Source organism: Prosopis cineraria, unplaced genomic scaffold (genome assembly GCF_029017545.1).
Source record: "Prosopis cineraria cultivar Desert tree isolate PC_DT_omini unplaced genomic scaffold, ASM2901754v1 PC8, whole genome shotgun sequence".
Taxonomy (NCBI): Eukaryota; Viridiplantae; Streptophyta; class Magnoliopsida; order Fabales; family Fabaceae; genus Prosopis; species Prosopis cineraria.
This window is the reverse complement of record NW_026555339.1, coordinates 2509371-2523059: the sequence shown is the minus strand read 5'-3', so window position 1 is coordinate 2523059 and position 13689 is coordinate 2509371. Positions and strand designations below refer to the sequence as shown.

At 36.4% G+C, this 13689-nt stretch overlaps 2 protein-coding genes across 7 annotated transcripts; one reads left to right on the top strand and one right to left on the bottom strand.

Annotated features, from left to right (window-relative positions):
• The first annotated feature begins 3081 nt into the window (after positions 1-3081).
• Positions 3082-7973, top strand: LOC129318233 (cytokinin dehydrogenase 5-like). Its single transcript, XM_054962893.1, has 5 exons — positions 3082-4193; positions 4317-4444; positions 4682-4957; positions 6015-6277; positions 7287-7973. The coding sequence occupies exons 1-5, from the start codon at positions 3614-3616 to the stop codon at positions 7612-7614; spliced, it is 1575 nt and encodes a 524-aa protein (XP_054818868.1). The 5' UTR covers positions 3082-3613; the 3' UTR covers positions 7615-7973.
• On the bottom strand, positions 7439-12297 carry LOC129318234 (uncharacterized). 6 transcript variants are annotated; one of them, XR_008595211.1, is made up of 12 exons: positions 12080-12297; positions 11880-11947; positions 11549-11645; positions 11346-11474; positions 11112-11220; positions 10872-11016; positions 10238-10280; positions 9525-9698; positions 8846-8967; positions 8521-8768; positions 8224-8296; positions 7439-8041 (listed from the first exon to the last, which is right to left on the bottom strand). XR_008595211.1 is itself a non-coding variant. In XM_054962894.1 (10 exons), the coding sequence occupies exons 1-9, from the start codon at positions 12272-12274 to the stop codon at positions 8860-8862; spliced, it is 1068 nt and encodes a 355-aa protein (XP_054818869.1). In that variant the 5' UTR covers positions 12275-12297; the 3' UTR covers positions 7439-8768; positions 8846-8859. The 6 variants fall into 6 exon arrangements, 2 of the variants coding, with proteins under 2 accessions (XP_054818869.1, XP_054818871.1); XR_008595210.1 differs by having other exon boundaries at positions 8158-8768; XR_008595209.1 differs by having other exon boundaries at positions 8224-8768.
• Between the last annotated feature and the right edge of the window lie 1392 nt (positions 12298-13689).

Genomic DNA, 13689 nt, shown 5'->3' with positions numbered 1-13689 from the left:
AATGCTAAAAGGTCACAAGATCTTCAAGTGATCAGATTTCAAGACGTATAGAATTTAGTATTTGACCCTTTATTTTTGACCGAAGAAAACCCAAAGTTTTTTTTTCCCCTTTTTACTTATATTTTGCACAGTACAGTGTGAAGAGAGATAATGAGAGATAAATATAGTGTGGTTGATAACAAATGAACCCAATATCGTCCACAATATAATGAACCCTATGTGGTAGCTAGAATAAATATGAATGATGAGTAGTAGCTTTCTCAGAAACTGTTTACCATGAAAACACTATGATAGGAACAGATGCAGAAATAAAGTTAATGTGTACAACATTAGGAGATTTGCTGGTTGAATATATATATTTGATATGGACCAATACTTAATTACGTATCTTGCGTGCATTAATCGGACAGAAGGGAAAGAAAAGGGCGGGTATCTAAGCTAGCTAGCTATTTTGTACTATTTTCTAGAAAGAGACGGAGTCCGAGTCCATTCATGAATGAATAAAACCATATTCCTCTTTTAACGTGCAACTGGTTAATAGCTGCAGCTGCTGTTTTTTTTTTTTTTAATCTCACTTGAAACCCCAGAATCAGAAATAATAAAAAAAGAATTCTTAAATGTTTAAAACGCCACTGAAAGTTTAAAGTATTGAATTAAAATTAAAATTATCAAAGAGATGATAAAATTATCCTTATTAAAATTTTTCAATACAATTTGTCCGCGTTCTTATTATATATTGTTTATTATTTTGTTATCTTACTTTATTTATTCATTTTAACACTTTCTCTTGAATTAATTTTTATTGTTGTTTTCATGTTAGTATGACTTATTTGTGTCCTTGCTGTATATAATTTGTTACTCTTCAAATTATTATTTATTATCTTATTTCATTTGTTAATTACAATACTCGCACTTAAATTGATTTCAAGCTTTGCTTTCATGTTAGAATTGTTTGTTTGTGTCTCTCTATTGTATGCGGTTCATTATCTTTTAGACTATTATTTATTGCCCTACTTCAATTATTCATTACAACATTTTTACTTAAATTAATTCCAAGTGTTGCTTTGGTGCTGGCATGACTTGTTTATATTCATACTGTATGTTGTTCATTACACTTGAAACTAATATTCATTATCTTAATTCACTTATTTATAACCTTAAGTATTTATAGTTTGTTTTTTTTTGTTAAATTTCTTTTTTCTTTTAATGGAGATAATTTTATCATTTCTCAATGAATTTGAATTTCAACACAATTTCTTGAACTTGTAATGAAATTTTAAAAATTTAGGAATTATCTTTTTTACTATCTTTAGTTCAATAGTCTTCAGTAAAATTCTCTCTCTCTGTTTTTTTTTAATATGTTATAAATATAAAGTACCTAATAGACAACGAGGCATTTTTGGGCAATGGTAAATCTCATCACCGACGACCGAAATAATACATTCACACGATGATATATAAGCATGTAAATTCTGAAATTTACTACTATCATGCGTCATGATGATATACATGAATGTTCGTTCAAAGTAATCATTTAAAAAAAACAAATTTTAAGTAAGAACACATTCATAATATAAATATTGATCGGTGCATAGAAAAAAGAAAAGGAAAAGAAAATATGATTTTAAGTAATACGGTTTTCACAGTTACTTCATATAATTTTAATTAGTTAAAAATTAATACAGTTTAAACTTGATTAAGAAAATTATTGCATAATAAACTGGACTTGGAGGAATATATAGAGGAAATTAATCGGGAACATCATGAGTCCAGATTAATCAGCAACAAATTAAACCAGCTTGAATTAAAAGTATGCATATATAATACACAATGGAATTACACAAATGTGTTTAGAAGAGCTATCCACTGTTAACTTTTGTTTGTGGCGTGCCACAAATATGATGGGCACGGCCGTGTGTGTTAGGCATTAGGAAGTGATTACAGTAAATCCAGTCGTGAATAGTATTAATCAACGCGAGCAAAACGGTGCATCATAATCCAAGTGTATGAGTCTTATTCTTTTTTTCCCCTTTTCTGGAAATTGGGGGAACACAATATTATTCAGTGATAATGACGGTATGAAATTGCGTGCGGAACAACAGAAGAAGATAGAAAAAGAATTTAAATGAGAAATCTATATACCGGAAAAAGAGTTAACAATTATTGAACCGATCAATGAACTGATTTAAATATTAATAGTCAAGATTGTAATTAATAAACAGTGATCCGAACGATACTAAATAAAATATTTTACTCAATCGGTTATGATATTGATTCAACCATTTATCAATGCAATTAGTTGAACTGAGAACAGCGCGTTTATTAATATAACTGGCAGGAAACCATGAGCTATATAAGATTATAAGTTGCAAAGGAAAACATAAAACGGTGGTGGATGACCGTCGTCTCAGCAGGCTGGGCACCCATGTGAACCTTCCCTAGCTGCCGTCCCCACTCTGATCCTCCGTATCTATGCCTGGACCCACCCCCAACAACACCTAGCTCTTCTTCAGTTTAATCCCTCTCTCTCCCTTTCCCCATGTTCTTCATTCTCTTAATTACCCTCCTTCCCAATTCATTCTACTTCTACTCTCTTTCCTCTACTTTATTACTCTTCATCAAGATTCATGTTACCATTGTTTTAGTCGATAGTTAATTTTTAACTATTACTGTATTTGAACCCTACAACATCTTGAATTTTTTAAAGGGAAAAGGTGACATGCAATGAGGAATTCAACCATATAAAGGAGATGGAGTTCGCTTTATTCTTGAACCTTTTCGTTCTTGTTCCCCCCCCCCCCTTACTATAACTCGAAACACACACACACACACACACACACTCTATGCAATTTTTAATATGATTCGGTAACAAATTTTTTACTTGAACTCTGGGATGGTGACATCTTTATCGAAAAGTAATCTAAAGAGCCAACAACTGTACTACTGCTCCACATTCGGGCACGTGTCTCCTCCATCGTGTCACGTGAACATCCACGTGCCTTTTAAGAGCCTCGCCTCTCCACACTCCAGAACTCATCAGCTCGTACTCGAGCTGCTTGCGTCCTATAAATTTAGAACCACCTCCTTCCTTGTATCCTGAGCAAAAAACACAGTAGAGCGATGACATGAGAATTCTCCTCCTCATGATCATAGCCTCTGAATTTAAAGATCAAATCCCTGCTTTATTTTTGTTCCTGCGATATACTAGGTACCTGAACCCGAGTAAAGAAAGCCTTACCCCTTACGTACACTGTCTATTGTGCAATACTTCATAATTCCATAAACCCATCACAACACCCCCCCCCCAAAAAAAAAAAAACAAAGAAACAAAGAAAGCAGCAGAAAGAAGAGAATCTTGGTGGAGTGTTGTGTATTAAAAGTGATGTAAAGGGCAATCCGAGCTTACGTTAGTTCACAACTCCCCACAACGCTGCTCCAAGATTTTGTTCTCTGCGCTTCCCGGTGTTCCCGTGATCATCGCCGGTGGGGCTCTATTCTTATATATCCTTCACCACCATTACCACCCTAATCCATACACCTTCCTGGCCTCTAACTAAGATCCTGAAAGAACACTCGGTCACGATTAACCTTTCTCAGTTTTAGAAAATTGAGCATGAAAAACCAAATGGGAAGTGCTGCCAAGCTTGTATTGGCATTGAGCATATGTGGTTTAACAGTAACAGTTGGACTGACAGCGATGCCCGTGGAGCTGGGATGCCTGGGAATAAAGGGTGATGTGACGGTGGATGAATGGGAGGTGAAAAGAGCTTCGGTGGATTTCGGGATGATGAAGAGAGCGGAGCCGCTGGCGGTATTGCACCCTGCTTCGGCGGAGGACGTGGCCACTGTGGTTCGAGAGGCGTACGAGCTGGGGAAGGGGTTGAGGGTGTCGGCGAGAGGGGAGGGTCACTCCACGAACGGCCAGGCTCAGGCGGGGAAGGGGGTGGTCATAGATATGAGATCGAAGTCGAGTGTGAGGGTTTGGGAGAAGGAGAAGTATGTGGACGTGTGGGGCGGAGAGCTTTGGATTAAAGTACTCATGGAGACGTTGGAGTATGGGCTCGCCCCAAAGTCCTGGACCGATTACTTGTATTTGACTGTGGGGGGAACCCTCTCCAACGCCGGCATCAGCGGCCAGACCTTCCATCAAGGCCCTCAAATAGCCAACGTGCACCAGCTCGACGTTGTTACAGGTTCTTCCATACCCCTCTCTAAGCATTTTCACCTCTAACTCTACCTTTTATTACTCTTCTATTTGTCTTCTCCTCATATTTCCGGGAAGACTTCCCATTCCTAACAATCTGGTTTCGTGACAGGAAAGGGCGAGTTGTTGACATGCTCCGAGGATGTTAACACGGAGTTGTTCCATGCCGTTCTTGGCGGTCTTGGGCAGTTCGGAATCATCACTAGGGCCAGAATTGCTCTTGAACCTGCCCCTCATTGGGTCTCTCTCTCTCTCTCTCTCTCTCTCTCTCTCTCTCTCTCTCTGTGTACACTTTTTGTAAAGTAGCTAGGCCCAGTATTGTCGTACACCTGTACTGTTCATAGTTAACAAGCTTGTTGTGTTGACTTGTCGCAATTTGCCTGTCTCTCTCGAATTCTTTTAACGAACTGATATGTAGGCTTTACATTGCCGTGGAGATTTACCAAACGTTATTATGCTACTGCATCGTCGACACAGGTGCGTTGGATAAGGGTGCTGTACTCGGATTTTTCAGTGTTCACGAAAGACCAAGAGTTTCTGATCTCTCTGCATGGGAAACCAGCCAGTGAGAGATTTGACTACGTTGAGGGATTTGTGATAGTGGACGAAGGGCTTATTAACAATTGGAGATCTTCCTTCTTTTCACCGAGCAACCCAGTCACTCTCAGTTCTCTGAATGCTGATGGGGGTGTTTTGTACTGCTTGGAGATTACCAAAGGTTACGATGAAGGCAATGCACATACTGTTGATCAGGTAAAAGTAATATATATATATATATATATAGCTAATTAGTTTGCGTGTGCCTTCTATTATTAGAAAAATTCAGCTTTCTATTCTTGTTTGCTTAAATTCGCGTGCCTGATGTATATTACTAGACGCACGCGTGCTTTGGCAATTGGCTTGTGGCGAGTACGTAGGTGCGTTACTATGCTTTCTAGACAAAGTCTGCAATACTGCAAATACACTTTGTTGGGTAGCTAGAGCTAGCTAGAATCTACCTATGTGCTTGCCTTGCGAAATAGGACATTTGCAAGCTGTACTTGACTAACTTGTTTGTATCATTTTCTCGTGGTTATGTATTAAAAAACCGTAACTAGGACCTCTAATTAGTGGGGCTTCTTTGTCCGCCTTTGAGACTTTGGGCATGCATAATTGGTTCCAAATAGGAGGAAGAAAAGAAAATGGAACAAACAAACAAGAAAGAGAGAATTAGGTAAAATTAAGTTGTAAAGGTAAAATGAAGTTCAATATTAAATTACATACCGATTAGCTAACTTGTCTCCATCTTATCTCTTTTATTCTGTGATGTTCCTGTCCCTACAGAAAAATACGGCACTTCTATATCGTTCATCCCAGTAATCATATTTAATTAAGTCCTTTTGCTTTGAAAGAGTGAGTTCAAATATTTAATTTCTTATAATCAACTAATTAGTTGGTATATGTGATATATTGACTTTTTTATGGGTAATGGAAATTGAACCTTCTTATTTCACGGTTTTTACTCGATACTTGCACTCGGACAAATTATATATGCTACAGAAGCTACGTAATATAAACTATACAGAAGAAAACGACACTGACTCATGCGCCTAGTCTGGCATATCTCTGGATTCAATTGTGATGAGTAGTTAAAGTAATGAAATGAAGCTCACAGCATCCTGAGAAAAAGCAGGAGCTTCCTAAGAGCTAGGTTTAATTTCTTTTAAAATTGTAGCTTTTTCTGAACGTGCCGACGTACTTTTAAATAATAATAATAATTGTATATTGGATTCACAAGAAGGAGACGTGGGGGCTTATCTGTATTGCGCAGGAAATAGACGGTCTGTTGGAAAAGTTAGATTTTATAGAAACATCAGTGTTCACAACAGACGTAACATATGTGGATTTTCTGGACCGCGTACACAAGGCAGAGTTAAAGCTGAGGTCTAAGGGTTTGTGGGAGGTCCCTCATCCATGGCTCAACCTTTTCGTTCCCAAGTCAAGGATAGCTGACTTCGACAAGGGCGTGTTCAGGGGCATTCTTGGAAATACCACAAGCGGCCCCATCCTCATCTACCCCATGAACTCCCACAAGTAAGCTTCCAGATCCATGAAATCGTATTTAATTGCTAACTAACTCCTTATCACGCTTGCAGGGCCTTTATTTATTTCTGTATATACTCTATATGCTGATAGCGAGAGAGTGAGTGACACGCGCGCACAACATACAACCACTGCATGCATGCTTACTATTGCATATATGCACGCTCATATATACTATTATTCTTAACCATATACCATCTATACAATTTATACATTTAAAATATATAATTATAATCATAAATAAATAATGGGCATCTTATCTTATATTCTTTAAATTTTGTTCTATAGATGGAGTCCATCCTAACTAAATTTGACAATATAGAGGCATTAATGTTATTTATGACTTGTTAATTTTTGTAAGAGGGTTGTGAAATGAAAGGATGTTCGTGTGAAGTATATATTGAAGTGACAATTTTGTACGAGGAAAAGAGGGCGCTATGGGCTAAAGGCCCAGAAGCAGAGTGATGCTATGGGCAGACCAAGACAACTGAATTATTCATGGAAAAGAGGCGTGGCCCACATGCATACGTGGACCCACCGAACACAGCTGCATTGAGAATACCCTTTTTCTTTTTGAGGGGAAAAAATGTCTCTGATGAGCCGAAGCAAACAAAAATGGACGGTCGTGATCATCCAATTGGGAAGATCCTCCTGTCAGAAGATCTTCATCGGGGATCCACCGATGCAGATGTCTAGTTTTCCAAGTCTTCTTCCACCCCCAATACAGCCCTTTCTCACCAGAAATGCTACCTGCCCTATCATATTCGTTAGTTTATTAACAAAAACGAATAAAAATAATTAATTAATTTAGCAACACGTTTTTCCGGATAAACCTAAACTTTACTAGGCGCAATTTTGACTAGAGCTTGCTTCTGAAAACCATTAATTTGCAGGAACTGGGAATGAGAATGGTAAGCTTACTCGTGCACTTACATTTTTAGTTTTGTATTATAAGAAAAGAGAAATGGATAATATTGGTTTGGGTTTTTTTCGGGTGTAGGTGGGACCAGCGGAGCTCAGTGGTGACGCCAGAGGAGGAGGTGTTTTATCTGGTGGCATTTCTGAGATCAGCTGTGGGTAGCGAGACGGTGGAGTACCTAAACAAAGAGAACCGTGAAATTCTGAGATTCTGCGATGATAAGGGCATCAATGTGAAACAGTACCTTCCACATTACACAAAGCGACACGAGTGGAAGGACCACTTTGGGGACAAATGGGACCAATTTTATCAAAGGAAGATGCAATTCGATCCTGGCTTCATCTTGGCCACAGGCCAGCGTATTTTTGAGCCTTCCACTAGCATCTCCAACTTTGTGCAGAAAAGTTAAAAGGCAAGATTCAGTACAAGGATATGAGCGTGATTAGAAAGTAGTGCCGTTGTTGAGGAGTTGCTATCTGGGCAGAAGGTGGATGCAGCTAGCTTGCATTTTGTGCATATGACATGTCGTTTTGCAGTGTCCGTGATCCCGACCGCCCCTTCTGATTCGCTCTCCCTGTGTCCCTACAATGCAGCTCCTCGTGCTCTTGCTTCCAGTTCCTTTCACAATTTTTCACTACCTGTACCCTTTCCTTTCTAAGTTTTTCCCTCTTCTTTCCTATTTCATACTCCTTGTACATAGGATTCCGCATGAGCTAGTATAAGGGGCACTTAATGCTAGTCAATATTAACGCTAGTCCCTTTCTGCAATCCTGTCTCTTGGATTTCAAGTTTTTAACTTTTTCACCGACCAGTCCTGTTTCGTCTCCATAGCAAATCTATGTACATGGTTCAAGATATTTTAGATTAATTGGTAAGAGTAGCTCTTCAGCAACCTAAAACTAAAATGAACTAGAATGCAAAAATAATGATATCGCCACCATCAAAAACCTACATTTAATTTGCTGTATCCGACACGCTACAGAAACTAAAAGCCAAGTCAAGATGGTTATCAAATTACCAAGCCTTCCCCGGTATTGGGGAGCTGAGAAGCATATTATATGATCTTCCACTCCTCATGGCTTGACCTAAAACTGGAACATAAGAAAGATTCAACAAAATGAGTCAGTATATTTACAGGCAACAGATGAAAAAGGCTCGCTAATACAACTGCCAGATCCATGTTCACAATAAGCCTCAGCAAAATCCAAAGCCCCTATCCAATGACGAAAGGCCAGGGAAGATCAGGTACAAAATATAATGACGATCTTTTTTAGTACTTTTTTTTTTTTTCCAATCGACAATGGAGATGACATACAAGAAGAGCATTTTCTCCTCTAGAATGCTCCAACAGCCCAATCCGCCGCTACCCAGACTGTAGATTTGCAGACATTTTGTTATTCTATTGGCGAGAGAGAATGATTAGAACTTTGATGAGCCAATGCAACAATATTCTTCGACAACAAATGCAGCAACCAGTATTCTTCCTATAATCCGCAATAGTGCCCCAACAGGAAACCATTTCTCTAGACATTAAAGTAATCCCACTTTTCTGTTCATTAGGAACTATAATAGTCATTAGGCTTAAGAAAATGAATGAATTCAACACAATGACATTAATGAAACCATAATTTTTAACTTACATGAGTACTCTGCTTTACTTTGAGCCATCTTCCACTTCCAATTGCTTCCCAAATTTTTTTAATGCAAGAGAATATACAGTTTTTCTACTCGCTGACGTTCCATCAGCTACCAACTTGACGGCCTAAATACACATCGGCACACAGATTACAATTTCATTGAGATAAAGAGTGGCTACTTGGTAACACGAGTGTGTGAATTAGTTTACTCTTGGGCTCTAACATGATTATAGTTTAAATTCAGTAGAAATAATATCAATACTTTAAACATTTTTTGTCCATGCAATACTTTAAACTTTTAATGGTTGATTAAATTGATAGATTTAGCTCTGGATTTCATAATGTTAGTGCTTTGCAGATGTGGGCAGGGGAAATATCAAGTAAACAAAATAAATCAGGAAGCTCTTTAGTATTTTTGCCTATTATACGGACACTAATTTTCTCTCTTTCCCATCATCTTTTAAGACATAAGAACTTCTAACAACTAATAATATAAGGCATCCCTGAACCACAGATTTGACTGTCATATTCCTCAGTTTGATTTGTTCAGTATGGACAACCATATCCATAATTAGATTTGGATAAAAACTTCCATATAAATTCAATTTGACTATACCCAGCTTTAGCAGCTAAAAGGGTAGATCCAAAAATTGCATTGCCTAGATAAAAAGCAAACTGTTACCATGGAAAGACTCTCGCCTTGTGAAATTAAATCTCTCATTTCATTCTCAAGCTGAATCTCTGATGGTGGTTCAACTTTAGACTTTGTGCGCCCTTCAATCAATATGGTAAGTTCTCCCTTTGGTTGATGCAATGAAAATGCTTTCTTGGCTTCACCAAGAGCACCACGCCAAAACTACAAAATCATTATCTTGTATATCAGCCAAAAAAGGATCGTGTGCAAACAATATATAAAGCAAATCAAATGAACACTCTTTTAAGAAAATTCAGAAAAACCATATGGCATGCTCATGGGGTGCATAATTAAGATTCCTCATCAAGAGGAGAAAAAGAAGAGACAAACAACAACACATCCATAGCCTTTTTTATCTCTTAGATAATACAAAATATATATATATATATATATATATATATAATAAGACACCATCAATCCATCGTGCATAAAGTGGATAAGGTCAAAATGAGAACCATAGCTTATAATCCTTCTAATTGACTATTGCAGTGTTGTGGATCATCTGAAGAGTTAAAGATAACGAGGAACCAATAGTCTTTGCACATGTTACAATGATTAAAATACAAAATGATTGCAGAATCAACTGCTCAAAATAGCCATTATAAGTAAGACAATCAATTCAAAGTCATGTCACCATGAATTTGGATTACTGAATAAGTCTTTTAGAGAATAAATGCTACAGATATAAATGATAAACATACCTCTTCATGTAACTTGGTCATCTCCCGAGCAATAACACATTGCCTACAATACCGTCAATGGACTAGTCAAAACTAAACCATAACTCAGTACTGTTTAATTATACCATGTCTTTCTACTACTCTAAAATGACCAAAAGAAATGCTCCTACCTAAGAGAAGATAAAACAAAGCAAAATGTAACAAAATTTCCAAAGCAATAACATATGGCCTGCTACATAACAAAAGAAATGTAATTCGCTGAGCCAAAACCAACCATAACTTGCTATTTCTCACTATTACATGTCTTTCTACTGCTCCTCCATAATTACTTACACAGGCATTGAGCATAAAAAATTAGCACAAAGAGTAACAACCTCTACCTCCGAACACAAACATGCTAAAACGTCTAATCTCTTAATGCATTAACCATTAAACCTTAATGAACCAGCTAAGGTATATATTGCGAATGCAACTTCCTTTTTCCTCTCCGTCACCCGTCAATACATGAGATGAATCCAAACAAGTGTTTGAATTCAATGCTAAACTTTTGCATAAAAACACTCCCCTGACAATCAAAAAAATAATGCGATAAATCATTTATGGTGAACAGACTACAAGACAACAAAAATTTTATAATTAAGCATATTTTTAATACCTTGTATCGCCAAAAGATGAAGCACTTTCTTCAAGAAATTGGGAAAGCTTGTGAGGAGGAACATAAAATATTTGTGTAGTTGCTTCATCTGCTGAAACCATAAGTCTCTTTCTTCTAGATCCAGAATGCTTTGGAAGAAAACCAACTGTAGAAAAACATGTCATGTTTAGTGCCAAGAGCGCCATTGATGCCAAAATTTATGAATGCATCTACTGACCAACAGAGGCTGCCAGAAATTACCAAAAGTAAATTCATCAGCAGCTAATCCTGAGGCGGAGAGAGCTGATACCAAAGCACAGGGCCCGGGGATTGGGACAACAAGGATATTTTCATTAACACATAATTTGGCCTGCATTATTTAATTCAGAAACCTCTTGATGAACAATCTCCATCCACTACACACAGAAGTAGACATACAGAAATGGCCAAGTACAGATAAACACGCCTAAGTCAGCATAGAATCAGCATACTCACCAATTCCATACCAGGATCACTAATCCCTGGCGTGCCGGCATCACTTATTAGTGCAACAATCTCACCCTGCCTCAACCTCTTCAACACTACCTGTTCCCTTTGTGATTCATTGAATTTGTGATAACTCATCTGAAAATAAAGAGAACAGAATTAAAATAAATTGATAAACACCAATAACAATAACAAGTTTATATGACCCATACAAGGGGTTTTTTGATATTGTAGTAGTGAAGCAGCTTTCCAGAATGCCTAGTATCTTCTGAAAGTATCACATCTGCTGACTTTAATACGCGGAGAGCCCTGCATTGGCGATCCAGACAGCAAAGAAAAAGTCACCGACACGTAGAAGGATACCAAAATTCACTTCTCTTCAAATTGTTTGGCCATATTTTCTGCAAGCTCGCGGTATTTTTTTGGTTCATGGTGCGAACGAAAAGAGAACGGTCGCGCCAACGACAATGCCAAAATAAAAACTACATTAACGAGTCTCCATTCAGTGGCAATGGCGTAAAATCAAACTAATCTCACGAGTACCTAAAGGTAATATCTTCAAGATTTCCAATTGGTGTTCCTACCAGATAAAGACCAGGTTTCAGATTACCCTGCCAAAGCGCAACTTAATATTATTCGTGCTTGTGGAAATTAGTTTTAACCAAAGAAGATATTGACCCTAGAAATGAAAGTTAAGGAGGATAGAAAAACTAGTGTACTAAACAAGGGACAAGTATAGTTACATTTTTCGCCGACTCTTCAAGAACCTGGTCGGTTTCTCTAGCAGAAATGGAGGAAGAGAAGCCAGAGCAGGAGAGTAAAACAAGGCTTCGTGGGCAAAGGGAAGATGAGTGAGGAAAACTAATGTACCTGTGAACGCGAACAAGTTTTGTAGCTCGCGAAGAGAACGGGATTACTGTTGCCAGAGAAATTGCCATTGACAACGTTCTTCGAATCAACATCTTTGCCAGGAGCGAATACCGGAACTGGCTATGGTCCCTTTAATGTGAATTGGTTTTGTTTTGGGCCGAGCACTCTGTGTATATGTTGAAGGGAAGGGGAGCTGAAGATTGCCCCGGCCCAAGTGGCCCATCTGATCCTCCCCACCCCGTTTGCTTTTTTTTTTTTTTCCTTTTAAGGAATTCAGAATTCTGATGGACCCAGAAGCTGGAAGATAATGATATAATAGATTATAAAAATAATTAATTAAATAATAAAGTTTAATCATAATTGATTATATTATAACATAATTTATTTAAATATTATTTTTAAAAATTAATTTTAATAAAATTAAAAATGTTTAGATAATTTATTTAAAATTAATTTTAGCTGTATAAATTACCATAAAAAACATTACTTTTAAAAATTAAATAATTAATAAATTTGTATCTAATATTATTAAAGTTGTTATATTTTATTCAAAAAGTAAAATATATTATTTAAATTATATATTTAATTGATTGAAAAATTTAAATTATATTAATATTAACATTTAAATTTACGTAAATAAGTAACTCAATATATCTTAGTTAAAATAAATGTAATAAAAGAGAAAGATTTAATCCTTAAATATCAAATATTAATTTTACAATAACTGATGAAGATGATAATATACAAGTTAATTTTTAATGACATCATGAATATAAGCCATAACTGATGAAAATATTAAGCACTGTCTAAAAACTTTAGTGACATAAAAAAATATAATAATTTAACAAATGATGCAAAATTTCTCTTTCTAGACTTTTTCAACAATATTTGTAATGACTCTCAATTTTACATTAAATTAAATTAATTTTTCTCTATCAATTAATATTTTATTTAAATTAGTTTTATAACAAATGCTAAGTGGAGAGTGATAGTTGATAGAAACTTATACTAATAATTTTTTTAAGGATTTAAAGTTTGAATTTTACTAAAAAAATGAAAGAGAATAGAGTTTGATTTTATTTTTATTAAATTTTATGCTTTTTTTGTAATTTTTTCCTTAAGCTTTTCTTATAATTTTCTCACATGTCTTCACAATTCCACCGCAAAAGCTGACTCTTGGAGCTTGGGAAGAAAATCCATTTTTTAGGAAAAAAAGTGGTTTTTTATAACATCGGTGTTTGGGTAATTATTTGTAAATCCGTATCCAAACACGCATGTAGTCTACAGAGTATAATAGAGATGTGTTAAGATGTGGGATATGGGTAGAAATCAAGCGATGGATACTGTTGGGGATTGGATCATGCAACTCCATTGTTATTCTGTATCCAAAAAAAAAACAACTCCATTATTTTTACCCAAAAAAAACTCCGTTATCCATTTTAAAAGAGAAGAGTCTACGTAGATATTTTAGTTTTGAGAAGAC